This window comes from Salvia miltiorrhiza, chromosome 1, assembly GCF_028751815.1.
Source record: "Salvia miltiorrhiza cultivar Shanhuang (shh) chromosome 1, IMPLAD_Smil_shh, whole genome shotgun sequence".
NCBI classification, from domain to species: domain Eukaryota; kingdom Viridiplantae; phylum Streptophyta; class Magnoliopsida; order Lamiales; family Lamiaceae; genus Salvia; species Salvia miltiorrhiza.
In genome coordinates this window covers 23,370,553-23,390,793 of record NC_080387.1, presented here as the reverse complement: position 1 = coordinate 23,390,793, position 20,241 = coordinate 23,370,553, and the positions used below count along the sequence as shown (strand labels likewise).

The following is a 20,241-nucleotide window of genomic DNA, read 5'->3' as shown; positions in this document are numbered from 1 at the left end:
ATGCTATTATGTGAACTGATATATGGCTTGAAACCCTGCTGTGTGTGTGTGAGTCGAGATCAGAGGGAGGCGGCAGCCGCTGTGGCTCGTCGCCGGCGACGGAGCGGCGGCGGTGAACCTGCCGTGGTTCCGTTCTGCCAAAGGGAAAAAGAAGAGAGGGATTTCAGATTTTAATTTTTTTAAAAAAAAAAGGGGAAAAAGATGAGGAAAAAGAAAAAGAAAATGAGAATAGGGAGATCCGGGGGCTTACCTTTGTGAGACGGTGCTCGGCTCCTCACAGCGAATCCGACGACGAACGGCGGCGATGGAGGACGAAGAGACGGTGGCCTGGCTTGGACTCCGGCAGAGAGGGCGCATGCCCTGTTCCGATCTAGAGATCTAGAAACCGAGAGAGAGAATCAGGGCGGGCAGGCGGCGGCCGTGCTCTTCCACGGCCAGGCGATGGCCGTGAACACCCAAGGCAGCGGCGTGCGGCTGACTTCCGGCGAGACAGAGTGAGAGAGGTAGAGAAAGGAGGCTGAAAGAGAGAGAGAGAGAAAAGCAAGGGAAGAGAGGGCCAGAGGGAAAGAAGGAAGAGATGAGAGAGGGGAAGGGAGTCGCTCGGCGAGGCGGCGCGCCGGAGGCGGCGCCGCACTCAACCGAGCAGAGATAGAGCAGAGAGAGAGCCGGGAGAGAGCCGAGAGTTAGAGAGAGAGAAGCTTGTGTGTGTGTTGGTGTGTTATGTGTGTGTTATATTTTAGGATTAGGCTTTATTTTTTTAATTGGGCTTAAACCTCTAATGGCTGGGCCGAAAATTTTAAAGAAAAGAGAAGGAATGGGCCGAATTTTGCATTAAATCAGTAGGCCGAATTTTAAATGCTGGACACTTTATTTTAATTTCTGTTGGGCTCATTTTGCCTTTAAATCCTGATGGGTGTTTATTTAATTGTTTGGGCCTTATTCAAAGAAAAACATGATAGACTTAATTTATCTAATTAATTTGGGCTTATATCTATTTAAATTATTTGAGCTCTTAATTATTAATTTAAATTGATCTTGATTAATTTAATTATATATTGACCTTTAAATTAATTATTTAAATGGAGTTCTTTTATTTCAAGTATTTTTACAAATGGACTTTAAAATAAAATATTTTGAGTTAAACTCTTATTTAAATTAATTCTTTTCAAATGACTTATTAATATGGATTATTTGAAAATGATTAAATTATTTTAAGTATGAGAAAGAATGATCTATGATGATTTAATTTGTCTATGTGATATTGTTTGATTTGTTGTTAAAAGATGGAATATTTGACTTGATGACGTGAGTAGAACGAGTTATGATTAATGCGCATGTTGATGTTCGAATAAATAGTTTCGAACCTAAATGATAGTTATGTGATAATGTTTTGAGTTTAAGGTTTTGACGAGATAAGATTAATATGGATGCTAGAACCCTAAAATAATTAAAGGAGATAGTTTAGTTCAGAGACCTATTTTCTTTTCTTCACGACTTCTTCTCGAACTTATCGATTCTTCGTCAATAAAGGTCCAGGCGGGAAGTGATAGCTAAAGAGGGAAGTAACTCTACGCCCGTTGTGGGAACGAATAAGGTGGGCTTTCTTAAAACACGTATATAGAGATCCCCTGCACACAGGCCTCTTATACGAAATGAAATGATATAACTGTGATATTTCAAATGATGAATGATTATTATGAAATGAAATGTTTATGGAAATGATTAATTGATGAATGGTTCTTATGAAAGGAAAGGAAATGTTTATGAAATGATTGTCTGCCAAAAATGTTTATGTTTTATGTATGTATCCTATCTGTGTTGGTTCGCCAACTATAAAGGAAATCGAATTCGGACCCTACGCTAGACGAAGGTTTGCTAGTAAGGGTTAACGTGTACACCCATGGAGACTGTGTGTCGCTTGCGACCGGTCTTGGCGTCCGTGGAAGGAGGCCTCCTTCCCGGCGCGTAAAAGGAACAGATATGGATCATATAGACCGAAAATGGGATGCGCATCCAACTTTATGAAATGAAAGAAAATGTTTAGTAAGCACAGGTCCTTCAAGTAAAACCCTGTGTGTTACTGTTGGCAGTACAATAAATGATATAAAATGTTATGTTTCCGGCATATGTTCACTGAGTATTTTTACTCAGCCCTGCATGTTGTTTTCCCTAATGTGCAGGTTGAGCGGGTGATGGAATGGAGTGGAGTTGAGCGGATGTACCTTTTGACATAGAACAATAATGTAACCTTGAGTATACATCTTCATATGTATAATTCACACGTATTTCCGCTGCAAGATACTCTGATTATGTTAAGGTTTTTATTTTAAATATGATACTCTTTTGTTGGTTAATCCACTTTGACGGACCTTCCTGAACGAATGTCTTGTTTTTGCCCAAGTGATCAGTTATGATCCTAGTGTTATATAATAATTGTCTCTTTTCGTAAAATGTTTGATTGTTAAGTAAATGCCCCTTTCTTTCCCCGCTTCTTAATCCCCTTCCCGAGTCATAACCCCGGTTAAACCATCCTTAGGGATTGCGGGCTGTGACACATTGGGCACATCTATCATAGCCCTCCCCGTAGCTAAGAATGATCGACCAAGAATCAACGGCGGATTTGTATCTTCAGGAATATCGAGGACCAAAAAATCCGTAGGTAAGACGAGCTTGTCAACCTTCACAAAGATGTCGTCAAGCTTTCCTCTCGGCTTCACTCTTGATCTATCCGCCATCTGAATCTCCATTGAGGTCGGCTTGAGATCTCCAATTCCCAACCGCTTGAAAACAGAGATGGGCATCACATTGACACTAGCCCCTAAATCGCAAAGAGCCTTGGGAAAGAGCTCTCCTCCAATCTCGCACTCAATGGTGAAGCTACCCGGATCTTTCTTCTTCGAAAGTAGCTTCATTGGCAGCTCAGTGCCCACAGCTGTCGCCTGCGAGATTTTCCTATCTTCATGACCCATCTTCTTGGTGTGAACGACTGCCTTTTTTTCTTTATCATTGGCAGAGGAACGGATATTGGCAGAGAAATGGTTGATTTCTCTGCTCTGGCTGTTGAGTTCTGAACTTTGCTTCGCTGCTCTGCTATCTTGAGGCTCTGCACGCCGGTCTGATTCTTCAAGTAGCCTCTCTAGCTCATCCACTATGCGTCTATGCTCTGTCTCCTCGGGATTTACAACTTTTCTCTCATTCTTGCAATGGGAGATCTCCAGCTTGATTTCCTTGGCATCCTTGCCGTTCCTCCGCTCTGGCCGATCCCGCTGCTCTGGCTGATCCCGCTGCTCTGTAGAGGAATGGTGATTCCTCTGCTCTGTACGATCTCGCTGCTCTGGCCCGCTTCTCACTTGAATTGCGTTACACTTTTTGCTCGGCTTCTCAGCACATTGCTCTTCAAGCACCTTCCTCTTCATCAGCCTACGGGGAAGTGGACCCTTTGGAATGTATTCCCTAAGTGGAACAAGAGCCTTGTGTGGTTCCTCAATCAGAGATTCATGCTCCTTGCTCGTCTCCTCACAGTTTGCCAGGAAAAATTCAATCGCTTCCTCATATTCAGGAGACACAGTGTCATCGAAAATCGCATTGCATTTGCCCTTTGGATTGATAGTAGTGTTGCTCGGGAATTGGCTCGACTTGTGCTGCGCGGCTGCTTGGTTGGCAATCTGACCAATTTGAGTCTCCAACATCTGCACTTGTTTGGACAGTGCTGAGAAATTATTTTCAATATGACCCACTTGAGACTCCAAATTGGTCATTCTTGTATTAACAGTTGTCTTCATACTAGACATCTCTGTTAACATCTGCTGCATCATATCCAACATTTGAAATTGAATTTGCTCAATAGTTGCCATCGTATGCAGTGCCTGAAAAAACGAGAAATAGAAAAAAAATAAAAATAAAAAGAAACAGTAAACGCCTGAAGTACTACTAAGTCCTATCGGAAATATTAAAGTAACTTCTTATCAGTCCCCGGCAACGGCGCCAAAAAGTTGATCACTAATTTCTTAGCAACAAATACTGCAACTAACACAGGCAATTGTAGCAAGTAAAAAGTAACCGAGTATCGTATCCACAGGAACTGACACAACGAAACTACTTTAGCTATCTCCTAAACAAACTAAAATAGTAGACAGGCAAACGAAAATAAAGATTGATTTACTAAAACGCAAATAACAAATAAAAACACTTAGGAAATTCAAATAATAAAAGACTCTGACCCTAGGGATGTACTTTTACTAATTAATTATATGCATTTAATCTATTGATTCAATTACCAATTTAATCCAACCCTGATGAGAGATCACAGAACTATTCACAAGCTTCTCTAACGAACACCTATGAAAGTAAATTAATTTACCCCCCTTCACATTCAAGATTCCAAGGAATAAATTAACTCCCAAGCGTACACAAAGAATAGCTCCCTATAGTTTCACCTATCCCATTCAAGTGTCAAGGCTACTTCTATAACATGCATTCCTGAATCGGCTGAACAATTATCGCATTCAAGACTCAAACTGAACAGCTAGACATGTAAATTATTGGCCAAATAATTCACAAGAAATTAAGCACCAGGAATCATGAATCACAAGTTGGAGGGCAAATTGATATCAATAAATCATACACACATAATTAATCAGCTATGTACAAACCCTAGGTTCAGATTAACGAACTAGCCAGACATATTAAAATAAAATAAAAGCATAAATAAAAGAAAGCAATTGAAATAAATAAAATAGATAAAACCCGGAAGAAATTCTGGATGAACAGCTTGAATCTTGAATCTTACAGGAAAAGAAATCTAATCTATGAAAGCATTAAAATCCTAAGTCTAAAACTGAAAAATATGAAAAGAGGTAAAGAGATATGAAAAGATGTGTCTATTAGGTCAGGAAAAGGACCTATATATAGGCACAGAAGATAAATACAGTACAGAGCTCGAAAATACTGATAAAATCCGAAAATCCCGCAAAATCCCGAAAATTCGGAAATTTCCGTCGGGCACTATTCACTACTGCTCGCGACTTTCTTGTTTCGGCCATATCATTCTCGTCCGAACTCGGATTTGTGAACCGTTTGCGCCTACAAACTCGTATCGAGACGATCTACAACTTTCATTAAGAGCATTGGTCCAAATTCGAACTCCATATTTCTGTAAAAATCATCAAAGTACGAGCAAGTAACATATTTCACAAGATAAAACAATTTAAGCACAAAACAATCATCCAACACTCAATTTCCTATAAAATTAACATCATAAGAACACTAAAAACCATGGAAACATGAGTGTTATCAATGACCCAAGACAATCCCGCTAGTAACCATGAAATGACTCTTTTCCCAACTCAAGGTTAGGCCACTTTCAATACACCTTTGCAACACTACATCAATCTTAGTCAAACAATCATGAAAGGACTGCCCAAAAACTGAAAAATCATCCATAAAAACCTCCACGAATTTACCAATCATATCAGAGAATATGGACATCATGCATCGTTGAAACGTCCCGGGTGCATTGCACAATCCGAACGGCATCCTCTTCTATGCAAATGTCCCAAAAGGCGTGGTGAAGGCAGTTTTGACTTGATCTTCCGGTGTGATTGCGATTTGGTAGTATCCTGACAAACCATCTAGAAAACAATAAAAATCATGCCCTGCCAACCGATCTAACATTTGATCAACAAAAGGGAGGGGAAAATGATCCTTTTTTGTGACGGCATTGAGTTTCCTGTAGTCGACGCACATCCGCCATCCCGTGGTAGGACGTGTCGGCACCAACTCCATCTTGTCATTGCGCACAACCGTCATTCCTCCTTTCTTTGGCACGACATGCACCGGGCTCACCCACTCACTAACGGCGACAGAGTAGATAATCCCTTCGGCAAGAAGCTTAAGGATTTCCTTGCGCACAACCTCCATTAGCATAGGGTTCAAGCGTCGCTGGGCATCTCGCTTGGGTGAAGCTCCTTCCTCGAGGTTAATCCTGTGCATGCATGTGGCTGGGCTAATGCCACATATGTCACCTAGGCTCCACCCCAGCGCTGCTTTGTTTCTCTTCAACACCTCGAGCAGCGCCGCTTCTTGCTCTAGAGTCAGAGTAGACGAGATGATAACTGGCTTCTCCTTGCCTTCTTCCAGAAAAACATACTTAAGATTGGCGGGAAGTTCCTTCAGTTCCAGCGCTGAGCTCGGCAGAGCTGGTTGGGCATCACTGAAGGGCAGAGCTGGCTGGGCATTGCTGAAGGGCAGAGCTGGCTGGGCATTGCTGAACTCTTCAACTTCCCTAGCCAATTCCTCCATGTCGGCTGATCCAGCGTAAACTTCCACGCAATCCTGCTCCTGTAAAAATACCTTCTCAACCAAGCCATTAATAGCATCTATATATGAGCATTCATTCATAAAGTTGGCAGAAGGCATAGCCTGATTTTCATGCACCGAGAAAGACACTGATTCCCCTAACACTGTCATTTTAATAGTTCCATTTTTGACATCAATCAAAGTGTTAGTGGTCGCCATAAAGGGTCTTCCTAATAGCAGAGTGTGATCTCTACCATTCTCATGTACATCCCCAATCTCAAGCACTACGAAATCAACGGGCACAATCAAATCCCCGACTCTAACCAGAATATCTTCTACTATCCCACGGGGGTACCTAACGGACCTATCAGCAAGTTGTAGACACATGCGAGTGGATTTCAGATTACCTAACTCTAATTGTTGAAAAATAGAGTAAGGCATCAAATTAATTCCCGCTCCCAGATCTAACATACCCGTGGCTTCCTTACCATTTCCCAAAGCAATATTAATTACAAAGCTACCTGGATCGCGCTGCTTTGGTGGTAGGGATTGCTGCATGATTGAGGTTGCTACTTCTGAGACTAGAATCTTCTCATTGTCTCCGAACTTTCGCTTGTTGGAGACTAATTCCTTGAAAAACTTCACATATGCTGGGACTTTTCTGATCACATCAAGGAGAGGAAGATTCACGTTCACATTGGCAAGCATGTTGTAGAAGTCAGCGAACTGTTGGTCCTGCTTCTCGTTTCTCAATCTGCCCGGGAAAGGAATCGGTGGTCGATAAGGTGTAGAAGCTTTGTGGAGCTTGACCTCCTTCTCCTTCTCTCCTTCCATTTGCTGGTCTGCCTTTTCTCCATCAGTCGAGCTGGGCAGAGCTGAGCTTGGCAGCTCTGGTCTGGATTGAGCAGAGTTCGGCAGCTCTGTTCTGGTAAAGCCAGAGGAATCGGCTCTACTCTGGCGGGACGGTTCCTATGCTCTGGTTTGTGTTGGAATATCCACTTTATTATCCAAAATCTTACCACTGCGGAGAACAGTTACAGCTAGGGCTTGATGCGGGTGAGCAGGTTGGCCATGAAACTTCCCGGGCTGCTGTTGTTGTTGGATTTGATTTAAAGTACCGGAAAGTTGCCCGACAGTTGTTTCAAGCCTTTTTATGGTAGATGCTTGAGACTCTATATTCTTCTTCGTCATCTCCATATTTTGCTTACTAATCTCCATGAAGGCTTGCAATGTATCCTTGAGAGATGTTTTCTGTGGTGGAATGGGCTGTGCACTCTGCTGCGGAGCTGATTGTCGGTGTTGGTATAGCGGTCTATATGGTTGAGAAGAGCCTTACTGCGGTGGGAAGTAAGGTGGTTGTTGTTGGTAGCCCACTTGGGGTGGTCGACGGTATTGATTCCCCCCAAAGTTTTGATTTCCCCATCCAGCATTCGGCTGATTTCTCCATCCTCCAATAACATTTTGTTGACCTTGATTCATGTTCTGCCCATAAGGTCTGCTTGGCCCTTGATTGTAGCCTTGAAATCCTTGTGCCGCATAGACCTCAGCTTGTCCTTCTGGAGTAAACTCTCCCATTCTATGGCATTCATTGGCCCCATGGCTGAAATCTCCACAAATACCACACGGCTCTACGTACTGCATAGCTGGATTCGGCGGGGCTGACATCGGCAGAGCTGGATTTGGCTGAGCTGGTATCGGCGGTGTTGTCATCGGCAGAGCTGAATTTTCCTTCTTGTCCATCGTAAGATGCTGCACTTGTCTCACAAGATCGGCTACTTGCTTCTGCAGCTCAAACTGGTTTGTCACGGCACTAGCCTCCACTCTCCGTCCACGGACTGACTTTTGTTGGGAGCTCTCGGCCAAAGTCTTGAAAATCTCTTTTAGCTCTGTTGCCGTCTTCCGAGCTATGTTACCTCCTGCCGTGCTATCCACCATAAATTGGGCAGTTTGTACTAACCCATCGTAGAAGAACTGCATCAACATAACATTGGTGAACTGATGTTGAGGGCATTGACGGATGAGTTCTTCATATCTCTCCCATGCTTCATGTAATGGCTCGTCCGCTCCTTGTGTGAACTCCATTATCCTTGTTCTCAGTTCCTGCGTTTTGTGGCTTGGGTAGTATTTCAGCATAAATTTTTCACAAGCATCTCCCCATGTAGTGATAGAGTTGGGCGGCAGAGATAGCATCCATGTCCTCGCCCGGTCCTTAAGTGCATAGGGAAAGCACTTGAGCTTGAGTTGATCCTCTGTGAGAGTGAGCAGAGGAATCGTTTGCACTTGGGTGCAAAAATCTCGGATGAATTACAGCGCATCCTCGCTTGGCATCCCGTGGAACACCGGCAGCAAATTCGAGTCATTTGGTTTGAGATTGTAGTTTCTCACAGCAGTGGGGAGCACGATTGCCGACGTGTTGGTATCTCCAATCACTGGCCTGGTAAAGTCTCCCATGTACTCCATGTTTTGGGTCATGACTTCTTTCTCCTCGTATATATTCTGTTCTACTCGGTCAGTGAGATCAGAGTTGGCTTCCTCCTTCGTGTTCTGCTCTGATCGGTCAGAGCTGGAGTCAGAGTGCGCCTCAGATTCAGAGTCAGAGTATAACACGTCTGCTCTGGTATGTGTGCGAGTGTTATCCAGCGGGGAAGTTAGTTTTCTTTTCAGACTACGGCGTCCCTGCATACACAACACTTAACACACGGATTAAACGCACCGAGTGGAAGAAACGCAAAAACAAAAATTAAATAAAGCAAGTAAAAATGACACAACTAAAATGCCTAAAACTTTCCCCGGCAACGGCGCCAAAATTTGACTCAACCTAAACACCTCTAAGTTGACTTGCAATAGAACAAGGACATCCTAGCAGTGATAAGTTAACCCAAGTCGATCTCACAAGGAAAGTCTTTAAGGGCTTCTAGTAGTATCGTAGGAAAAACAATAAAAGAAAGCAGTAAAGAGTTTTGATTTAAAAACGTAACTTAAACTTAAACGTAAATTGAACTTAAACTTAACCTAGACAATAATTTAAACAACTCGAATTAAACCTAACTTAAGGAATTAAATACTTGTAAATTTAAAGACTTCTAATCTAGACGTGAAACTAAAGTGCATAATTTAAATTGTATAATTGAAAGGAAAGCATAAACATGAATGAAAAACATAAACATGATTAAACATAAATAAATTGAATTGAATTACGAAATACCGTAGATGTCTTGAACATGTAATTGTATCACTCAATCACAATCCAAGAAACTAAACTAAAAACTAAATTGAAATCTAACTTAGAACAATGAATTTTGAAAACTATGAAAAACTATGAAAGCAAGTAAATTCCTAAGCTTCGGATGCCAACAGATTGCAAGGATGGCGTCTAAAACTAGGGCAAGGGATTGATTGGATTCTTTACAATGAAAAGTATGGCCCTATTTATAGACTTCAAATCCTTCTGGATCACCATGGAAGTAGCCATGCAAAGCCGGACTCTAAAAGGAATAGAATCGTGCAAAGGAAGGTAAGTCCAGCTGTGATGCGCGCTCTGGAAGTAATCTCCACTCGGGCGGAAATCGCGGCTCTCGCCAGAGAAATGGATATCGCCAGGGGAACGGATGATTTCTCTGACTTCGCCAGCGGAATGGGTTCCGCTCTAGCATTGATTCCTCTGGCGTGTCTCTCCCCTCTGGCGCTTTTATCTCTGGCACCTTGACTCCTCTGGCGCATTGACTCCTCTGGCGCCTATGTTTCCAGTAGCGAAGTGATTTCTCTGGCGCTTCTTTTTCTCCCCTCTGACTTGTGATTTCGCTGCTCTGGCGAATGACTTCTCTGGATCTGAAGCGCTTGATTCCGCTGCTCTGGCTTCCGCGTGGGGTTTTAGCTCTGGCGTGCCAGAGTATACACATAAACACAATTCTTAGCCCAAACTCTCCAAAATTTGCACTCTTCATCTCGAAAACCTAAATCTCCTGCAAAGCATAAATTACACCATAAAACGCACCAATTTCCAGAAGATTTAACTTAAAGTAAGCACATTCAAACCCCTAAAATTAGAACAATTAGGCATAAATCTATGACTGATGCTGGAAGGCACGATTAGTCGATACTCAACTCCATTTCTTTGATTTTCAGAAGCCCGTGAGAAGATTCGAGAGGAGGTTGAGCAGATTGGCTTTGACAGACGGAGGAGGAAGAGGCTGAGGGAGATGATAAGGGAGAGGAAGAGGGTTTGGGATATATGAAGGGGGCATATGGGGGTGAGTATGCAGAGCTTTAGGTAAAAGAAGTATGGCAAATTGTGGCTCTGCATATGGATGTGAAGAAGTCTCAGGACCAGTTGTCTTCGACTTTTTCGCTCGCGGGAAGGGTGTGAGAAGGAAAGATCGAATCAGTGGTAGTCGTGAGGACTAGCACTGTCGATTTGCCTGCATCAGGTCTATGTTGAGAAGACCATGTGCGGCGAGGGGTCCTAGCATACAACGAGGATGCACTCGTTATTCCCGATGTTGGAGGTGGTGTGCAAGAAGCACGAGGTGAGTTTGTAGACCACTTGAAGGAACTTTTAGTTTTAGCCACTTCAAGTTCAATCCTCCAGAAGCATGTTAGCTTCTTAATGTTGTGCATTACGATGGAAGACACCCGATTCCCTGGATGCAAGTGGGAGAGGAAATGAGCTTGGCTTTGCTTCTCGACTAGGGCTGTAAATGAACAGAGCTACTCGCGAGCTATTCGAGATTCGATTCGAAAAAAGCTCGTTCGGAGCTCGATTCGATAATAAACGAGCCGAGCTCGAGCCTGATTTCGATCTCGAAATTTTTATTGAGCCGAGCTCAAGCCTGACAGTGCTCGGCTCGTTGAGCTCACGAACATGTTCGCTAACCTGTTCACGATCCTTCAATCGAGCCTTCAATCGAGTTAGTACACGGCCTTAAACGAGTCGAACTCGAACTCGAATAACATACTTATTAATTAAGAAGATTTTCTTAAATTTATAACAAATTCAAGCTTGAACATCATATATACGAATATCTAACGAGCTGAGCTCGAGCTCAAGCTCGAATTCGACATTATCGAGCATTACCCGAGCCGAACTCGAACCGAGCTCGAGCTTAGTATGTGGGTGACGAGCCGAGCTCGATCATCAAGATAAAAGCTCGAATTGAGCTCGAGCCGAGCTCGAACACACGAATATTTAAACGAGCCGAGCTCGAGCTTGCTTGTATTTGGCTCAGCTCGGCTCGTTTACAGCCCTATTCTTGACTGGAGTTTGGAGATAGGCTTCATTCCAGTTGAATGGCCCTGTGTGTATCAGAGCAGCTAGCACCATTTTCCTGCTGCATGAAGTCTTGGTCCTTGGTTTTCCCATAGCTGTAAAAAGAAATTTCTACAAAGGGAGATTTTTCTCACAGAGAAGTCTGTGGAAGATGATTAGTTGTGATGAAGAAAAATTACAAGACTAAGGCATTTAAATACAAGAAAAAGATATGAAGAAAATTCTTCAGTTCTTGTGCCTTAAGACGATTTAGTGAAATATTCACGTCCACCGTAACTGCAGGAGTGACGTGTGCCTCAAAAGTAGGAAGAATAAAATCATTATTTCTTGTCAAATCAGTAGGATTTGCAAGATTTACTGCAGAGGCATGTGATCTATTCAGAAGGAAGAACTATTTTGGCTAAGGAATTTCTTCTAATTTTCAACAATGCCAAAATAGGTGACATGAGAGTACAATATAGCATTTAAATCAGATGTCAGTCCCAAGTAACGAATAAAAAACTGATAAAATGACTTACACATCAGTTGTTCAGTGAACTATCAAAATGTTTAAAGCAGTTGAACATATGAATACTTACTGATCGACTGAACATCGTAGTCAGCCGATACCTCGTAGTAGTTAACTGAAGGTTTTGATTCCCCCTTGACTATAACTCATCTCTTTGATGGATACATCTTCAAAAATTGAAGAGATAAAAGAAATTATATTTTAAGAAACACTGATGAGTTGTCAGTCGACCAGTCGTGAAAGTTGGTTGAAAGAATATGGTTCCTAACAAACTATCCACTACTTTGGATCATAATTAATCACCTCTCTATTTATTAAAAAAACATGATCAACTCTGAAGAAAAAAATTTTCCACAACCAAATAATATAAAGACGTGAAAGGAATATACAAATTAAAGAGGTGGTCTCTTGTACACCCGGGTGTACCGTACACCCGGGTGTACCGTACACCCGGGTTATACCCGACCCAGATCCTGGGATCTTGATCCATTTTTTTTTTGAAATGACACTAACACTAACACGATCTTGGAATGACACTAACACTATTTTGTTTTACAAATGACATTATTTCAAAAATAACACTAACAATATTTTATTTTACAAATGACACTATTTCGAAAATGACACTAACACTATATGTAAATGACACTAACATTTGACATTCAAGTAGGATAGTCCAATTGGGTCAAATTCGGATAAGGATTCGGGTCGAGTACGACCTGGGTGTACCGTACATCCAGGTGTACAGAAGATTTTGTGAAAATTAAATATGCATAATTATTAATGGAGAGTCAAAGTTTATCTTCAAACTCAACTCCGAAACGTTGGCCAGTTACCAAAAATATTAACAAAAGAATATTATCAATATTCAATCTATTGTTAGACTCAACCTAAATTGTAATATTGTCGGAGTGAATATTGACTCTCACAAAACAAATTACTCCCTCCGTCTCATTAAAGTTGACCACATTTTCATTTTGGTTTGTCCCATTAAAGTTGACCACTTTCTAAAATAGGAAAGATTTGGACTTAATTAAGACTATTAAATTAAATTTAATTAAGCTCTTAATTATACCTATCTCCTCTCTCCTCTATTCCTCTCTTCCTCAATCGGTCTTTTCACCGCCTTCTTCTCTGAAAAATCTCAGCCGCCGGCTAGGCTATGTCCGGCGTCGTTGTCGCCTTAAGGCCGGCGTTGCTCCGCCTTAGCCTGGCATCTCTCCCTCTCGCTCCTTCTTCCTCCCTCTGTTTCTCACCTACAGCACACACACTTACACAAAATTTCACTGCTCTTTATAAATTCGGAGTCGCGCCGCCGCCGCGTCTCTGTAATTTCGGCAAGAGAGCGAGCCCTAGCCCTGAGGGTGGTCGCGATTTGGGGGTGGCGAGCCCTAGATCTGAGGGCAGTCGCGATTTGGGGGTGGCGAGTGGAGAGATAGAGGGGCGACCGTCATCGGAGAAAAAGGTTCGTCGGTCGTCGATGCGATTCTGGTTCTAGTATGCGATGCGACGGTGAGGAAGAAGGTGGAAGATGGCGGAATCGTCGAGTTCGAAGCTCGCCGGTTGTTGATTCTGGTTTCAGATCTCCTATTCTCATTTTCATTTCTTGAAGATTTTTGCAAGATTTGTGGTGGTGGTGCTTCGGTCAGAAGATTTTTGGTGGTGCTGGTGGTGGTGGAGGATGGCGGAATCGTCGAGTTCAAATCGTCAAGATTTTTGCAAGATTTGTGGTGGTGGTGGTGGTGCTTGCGGTCGGTGGTGGTGGTGCTCTGGTCACCGGTCGCCGGCGGCGGCGAGTTGCTGGCAGATTTGTGGTGGTTGTTGGCAGATTTACTAATTAAGCAATTAAGATAAACAAAAGTCATTTAAAAATATGGACCACTTAATTAACTCATAACAATATATTTTTTAATTTTCGTGCCGAAAAGAATGTAGCCAACTTTAATGGGACGGAGGGAGTATAAAATTATGGATTAACAATATCTGTTTAAATTTATTATTAAAGTGAATCCACGTAACTTTTGTCAAAACTCAAATACTGTATGTTTGAGAATTTTGACGGTTCAAAATAATTTGATATGTTTGCGAATTTGTGAGAATAATTGAAGGTACACATCAAATCATATTTGAAAAAGTAATTGGGAAAAATGATCTAATGGCAAAGTAATGATTATTTTTAAAGCATTAGGTGACAATTTTTTGTTGTTGATGTCAAAGATCTAGAAATTGAAATATTCTTACTTCCGAAACTCTCAAGCAAGATGTGGTTTTAAATGAAATATTTAAAACTCAAGGTGTGTATGTTATGTTCCCTTGGAAATGAAGGTGGATTTAGGAAACAATTTAAGAAGCAAAACAATGGTGAGGTAGAGCCATATTGATATGTCAGCGGAAGAGACCTATAGTTCCAAAATTAGAGTATAAATAAGTGAGATGAAATAGACAGTGGACACACGAACATTTCCTGATACAGATCTGAATGCACACTCCCAACTCAGCCTTGTTTTGTCCGGTTCTATAAGGACAAACCCACAATATATATACATACACATACGTATATACGTAGAGAGCACTCTATTCTAGAGAGAGAGTATTGAATAAAGCAAGAGAGAGACAGAGAGAGAAATGAAAGTTTTTACAGTGCCCAAGACAGCAGGTTTGCAGTGCCACCAAAAATTGTGGTTCCAAGTTTTTACACACCCCACCCCACCCCACCCCCCAACCACATTGCCTCATCTTCTCCAACCCCAATCTTTGACCAGACTCTGCAGAAACGAAACTGCCCTGAACTCCCGCCAGCTTAAGTAGAGAGAGAGAGGGAGGGGAAAATGCCTAAATAATTGGAAGAGAGAGAGAGAGAGGGAAAATTGAAAAAACATACCAAAATCCAACTCAACACACACACATACCCCCATAAAAAAGATTGCTAGTACTTATCCACACATACTATTATGCACCAACTCATGAAATCTTTAGATTGTTAATAATTCCATAAGATGATTAAAATCCTCGTAGATTCCATACCATGCCATGACTCTCTGCTCTCTCTCACTCTCACTCTCTCTCCATACAAAGGTTTTTAGTCTTGTCCTTAAAACCCTACTCTCTCTTTCTCTCATTTACTAGTAATTGAAAACACTCAGTCTCTCATCCATGGATAAATCCGAGGCTACCAACATCGTGATGTCGAGGATCCAAGCTTTGGATCCGGAAAACGCTTCCAAAATCATGGGTTACATTCTGATTCAAGACTTGGGCGAGAAGGAGATGATAAGGCTGGCTTTCAGCCCCGACGCTCTGCTGCTCTACCAAGCGAAGGCTGCTCTCGCTTCTCCATACCCTTTCCACTCCAATTCGCCCAGGATCATGATTCCCACCAACAATGCCTTCAATTTCACCGGCCCCTCCTCGCCTTTCCAGAGGTCCACGCCCCGCCCCATTTACGCCGCCGGAAATGACGACTCCTTTCTCGACGACCCCATTATCAGCCCCAGCGGGAGGAGCGATTCTCTCGTCTTTCCTTACGCCGACGACGTCAACAGCCCCCACGCCTTCCACCGCCGGAGTTGCTCCGTCAATGACGCCGCGTTTTTGGCTAATCTCGAGGATGGGGGAGGCGGGAATGGAAATGGCTTTCTCTGGCGCCCTTGCATGTACTTCGCTAGAGGGTTTTGCAAGAATGGGGGTAGTTGTAAGTTCCTTCACGCCGATAACGCTTCCGTTGAGGCCGCCGATGTCGGCTCTCCGGGCGGCGGATTTGACGAGATGATGAAGATGAAGGCCTTCCAGCAGCAGAGGCTGGCCGCCATGGCTTCTGGGGCTCACAACCTCTTTGCTTACAATAAGTGCATGGATGAGAATCTTAGGTATTTTTTCCCCAAATTCGCCTTCTTTGCGTTTAATTGACTATTATTCCCTTGTAATTTACTTCGTTTTGTTGCACATTGTGTTTGAATGTACGAGTATTGTGCATAGTTGATTTCTGCTTATTCTTGCCCTAATTTGAAGTTATGGTTAGAGAAAGGGGGAAAATGCACATTTTGAAAATATTATAGAGCACATATCTTGGGGCTTATTCTGTTTTGCAATGCAACCATTGTTGCTTCAATTGCTGTTGTGTTGTGATGAGTTTAAGTATTGTGATCTGCTTGGACTGGTAGGGGTGACTTGTCACCGATGGGATTGGGTTCTGCCGCGAGCTCAAGTGCTCGACAAATATACTTGACATTCCCGGCTGACAGCACGTTCAAGGAAGAGGATGTTTCCAACTACTTTAGGTAAATGGTTGTGATTTAATTGGGATTTTTGATTTCACATGTGCAAGAATGAGTGCTGATTGTGTTTCTGTTGTGTTCTTCTACATTCAAGCATGTTTGGGCCGGTGCAAGATGTTAGGATTCCCTACCAGCAGAAGCGGATGTTTGGGTTTGTGACGTTTGTCTACCCGGAGACTGTCAAGCTTATCTTGGCAAAAGGGAATCCTCATTTTGTGTGTGATTCTAGAGTGCTTGTCAAGCCTTACAAAGAGAAAGGAAAAGTCCGAGAAAAGTACTAGCCTTTGCGCCTGTTTGGTCTCAGTTATGATCTCCCCAGCCGATGATAACTAGTTTTTGATTCAACTATTTGTAGGAAGCATCAGCAGCAACAGTTGGAGAGAGGGGAGTATTCGTCTTGTTTAAGCCCTTCGGGAATTGATTCTAGGGAGCATTTCGATCACCCCTTTGGTGAGCTTAATTACTGGCTGCTTTGTTTTTCCAATAGAGAGATGAGTTATTAGCTGTAAGTTTGTGTTTCTCGTGCAGGACCTAGACTGATGTTCAGTCCACAGGAGATGATTCTGAGAAAGAAGTTGGAACACGAAGCGGAATTGCAGCACGCCATTGAACTTGAAGGTCAAAGGATGCTGAGGTTGCAGCTGAGGGACCTAAAAGCTCAGAACCATAATAATCACTATATGCAAATGTTTCCTTCCGGCGTCCCATATTCCTCGCCAAGAACATCTCAATTGCTTATGAATCAGCATGTCACTGCTTCGTCTCATGCAATCAATGAAGATGATCCAGAAGGTGAGCTCAGTTGATGCTCGTCTTTCATTTATGTATCCTAGTGTTTGTACCTTAACTTGAGGTTTTTGTTCGCCCTATTATAGAGTCCAATGATGCAGCTGCTGATGAGAAGTTTGTGTTTGAAGGAGCTGAATCTTCGTTTAATAACAATGATTCTGATCTCCATCAAAGGTATCTGTTTATTTAGAGAGCGCATTGAATTGTTCGCCAAGAATGTAACAGTCAGTTGATGTGAAACAATAATCTCCTCTTGTGTTGGACTTGAAATCAGCATGGAGCACGTTCTTCCAGATAATCTGTTCGCTTCTCCTACAAAATCAGCTTCTGAAAACCAGGCTCCTGCTGAAGGTGACGATGGCCGGCCTGCATCATCCATCGATACTACTTTGCTGCCTGGTGGTTCTCCCCTCACCATGGCTTCTCTCAAATCGTGTTACTTACAAATGCCTAGGTACTATTAAACTTCTTATATGAATTATGTTTCTAAACTCAGTGAAAGAAGCCGGGTTTCACTAGTGCAACGAACGTTCAGGTTTTCCTCCGGGCAAGAAGCCATTGAAATGTAGCTGTTAGAAGGTGGTGATGGTTAGGAAGCAGGAATTAGCTTAGCTTGGTAAGCAACTGCGAAACTTGTGCAATTTCATCATTAAATTTCATTTCTTGAAACTTTATTTTTGTTGATGCAGCAAGTTTGTGTAGCATATACAAGGAAGTAGAAGAAAGTTGAATAGCTGTATGGCCAAAAGCAATACCCACACAGCAGGAAAAAAAAAAGAAAAAAAAGAAAGAAAGGATCTTTAAGAGAAGCTTTCCATCAAGATTGTTGCCATGATCTCATCAATACCATACTACTACTACTACTTACAAGATATACAATGCATGGGTAAAAGGACAGATGAACTGATTAATGTGAGTGGGGCTCTCTCTCTCACTCTTTCTCTCACTTGCACATTTTGTACCCTCACTGTAGTTGTGTGCTGGACCACACCACACAACTAAATAGCATATTACAACCACTAGCAACGATATATTGGCAATTTATATAACTTTTCCTCTCCTGTAACCTTTACTTTTTCAACCTACTCTTTAATTTATGATATATTGACATGTATTCTATGTTACAATCAAGTTCAAATCTGCAGGAAAAAGTGAGGAAAGAGAAAGGGTTTTGCAGGATATTTGCATCCAATGCAAAAAAAATAGGAGGCGTTTGAGAATATTCCGTAAATTTAAGTGAAGTTTGGAAAAAGGGATTTTTACTGTTACTCTTTTTAGATCCAATTAAATTGCTAGTGATGATGTGCATCCTTTTAACATTGCTTGAATCATTATTTTCCTAAAGAAAGCAGGAAAAAGTTTCTGAATCATGTAACATAAATAAATGGTACCTTACTAAAGGGCAAAAAATAATGAGGAGAAAATGGAGAAAAAAGTGAATTCTTTTGTGGCATAATTAAAGGGCTGCCTGTAGGCCTTTAGAGTACTCTTTTGTCTCATTTTGTAGTTTCTTTCAAGTGGGCAAAGGGCCTAAGACACATGGGTATTTCTTTTTTATTTTTTCTAAAATTAGTATTCATATTTATTTATTTATGCAAATTAAATGAGATGTCATTTTCTGTATTTCCCGATTGACGACATAAGGACATGTCTAGTCTCTAGGTTGTTTTTCATGAAAATGTCGGACCTAATCATCAAGTTTAATTCTGATTAGCGTGACGTACCTGCCGTATTTCTATTATTGTAAGTTGTTAAGGAGGATTTAGGGGTGTAATTGGCTATCAAGATTTCATTCAACTCTAAAAACATGTTACTCAAAATAAGCGCTTTTCTTAATTTGAGAAAAATCAAAATAAGCTTTTAAATAATTTATAAGTTTCAAAAATAAGTTCTCATACTAGTTTTTTGAATATATAAATAAATAAATCAAGAGCTCAAACCCTATAGGAATAAGATCATATAGTACTCAAGTCTCAAATAGTATGTAATTTTGGATTGTATTTTGTTCATCTGGTGCACTAAGAACACGACACGCGGCAAAATGCACGCAGAGATAAAATAAAATAAAAAAAATTCTAATATGACTTTTTTTGACATTTGATTTTTTTTTAATACATAGTATAATGGAACACAAAAATACATATATGTAAATAAAAATATGTATAACATTACACACAAAAATATATTGCTGGTGATGAGCAGAGGTGTTGAGAGGTGGCAATGTTCGGGTGACAGTGGGCGCAAGGGGGAGTCGGCGGCCGCCGGTTCAAGAGATGCAGCGACCTTACTGCATTTGTGTGTGTAAAGTTATGCATATTTGTGTTTATATATATATATATATATATATATATATATATAGGGTTAGGTTCAATGAAAAAGGCCTAAATGTAAGAAAGAAGAGAGAACTAATCTCATCCATTGATCTTATCTAATCTAACGGACATGATTTATTCACGCCATGTTCAACGAATTTTTTCGTTGAACATTCGTGAACATATACAATATTTTTGGGGGTTCTGGGTTTCGACCCCCCATATGTTCAACGAAAAAATCCGTTGAACATGGCGTGAATAAATCATGTCCGTTAGATTAGATAAGATCAACGGATTAGATTACTTCTCTCTTATTTCTTACATTTAGGCCTTCTTCATTGAACTTTAGCCTATATATATATATATATATATATATATATATATATATATATTTATATGCATTTTCGTGTTCAATTATATTTATATGCATTAAAAAATTTCAGATGAAAAAAAAAATTAATATCCAAAAAATTTAATCCTATTTTACCCTTGCGTGTATTTTGCTTTTAAAGTCCTCTGCAACGTATCGCGTTTTTAGCGCGCCACATATACAAAATGTTACGTCCAATCAGTATATATATTATTTAAAGACACGGTACTACTGAAACTCAAAACTCAACCCTAATATATAGGCTAGAATAAAAACACATTTTTTTGTATAAACTATAAACGAATTAAAATGTATGAATTCTATGTAGAGCACGTATGAATTGGCTGTGTAACTGTATGAATTGTGAAAAATAAATTTTTCGCTACCTTTGGGATTCAAATTCAGGACCTGAATTCATCGAACAA

General features: G+C 41.2%; 1 protein-coding gene and 1 non-coding gene across 4 annotated transcripts; both read left to right on the top strand.

Moving 5' to 3' along the window:
• Positions 1 to 8,290: 8,290 nt before the first annotated feature.
• Positions 8,291 to 8,396, top strand: LOC131007380 (small nucleolar RNA R71). The gene has a single exon (XR_009096082.1). It is a non-coding gene; the product is annotated as a small nucleolar RNA R71 (small nucleolar RNA).
• Positions 8,397 to 14,641: 6,245 nt separating this feature from the next.
• Positions 14,642 to 18,748, top strand: LOC131007063 (zinc finger CCCH domain-containing protein 53-like). 3 transcript variants are annotated; one of them, XR_009095884.1, is made up of 10 exons: positions 14,648 to 15,937; positions 16,232 to 16,348; positions 16,440 to 16,619; positions 16,701 to 16,795; positions 16,874 to 17,137; positions 17,221 to 17,308; positions 17,409 to 17,588; positions 17,670 to 17,750; positions 17,824 to 18,046; positions 18,280 to 18,748. XR_009095884.1 is itself a non-coding variant. In XM_057934208.1 (9 exons), exons 1-8 carry the CDS (start codon positions 15,225 to 15,227, stop codon positions 17,701 to 17,703), a joined length of 1,671 nt encoding a protein of 556 aa, XP_057790191.1. In that variant the 5' UTR covers positions 14,642 to 15,224; the 3' UTR covers positions 17,704 to 17,750; positions 17,824 to 18,258. The 3 variants fall into 3 exon arrangements, 1 of the variants encoding a protein (XP_057790191.1); XR_009095883.1 differs by having other exon boundaries at positions 18,267 to 18,748; XM_057934208.1 differs by lacking the exon at positions 18,280 to 18,748 and having other exon boundaries at positions 14,642 to 15,937; positions 17,824 to 18,258.
• Positions 18,749 to 20,241: the final 1,493 nt, after the last annotated feature.

Coding starts and splice junctions, on each gene's coding strand:
- LOC131007063 (XM_057934208.1), top strand. CDS start 15,225: ATGGATAAATCCGAGGCTACCAACATCGTGATGTCGAGGATCCAAGCT. Junction 15,938..16,231: donor TGCATGGATGAGAATCTTAG/GTATTTTTTCCC, acceptor TTGGACTGGTAG/GGGTGACTTGTCACCGATGG. Junction 17,589..17,669: donor TGTTACTTACAAATGCCTAG/GTACTATTAAAC, acceptor ACGAACGTTCAG/GTTTTCCTCCGGGCAAGAAG.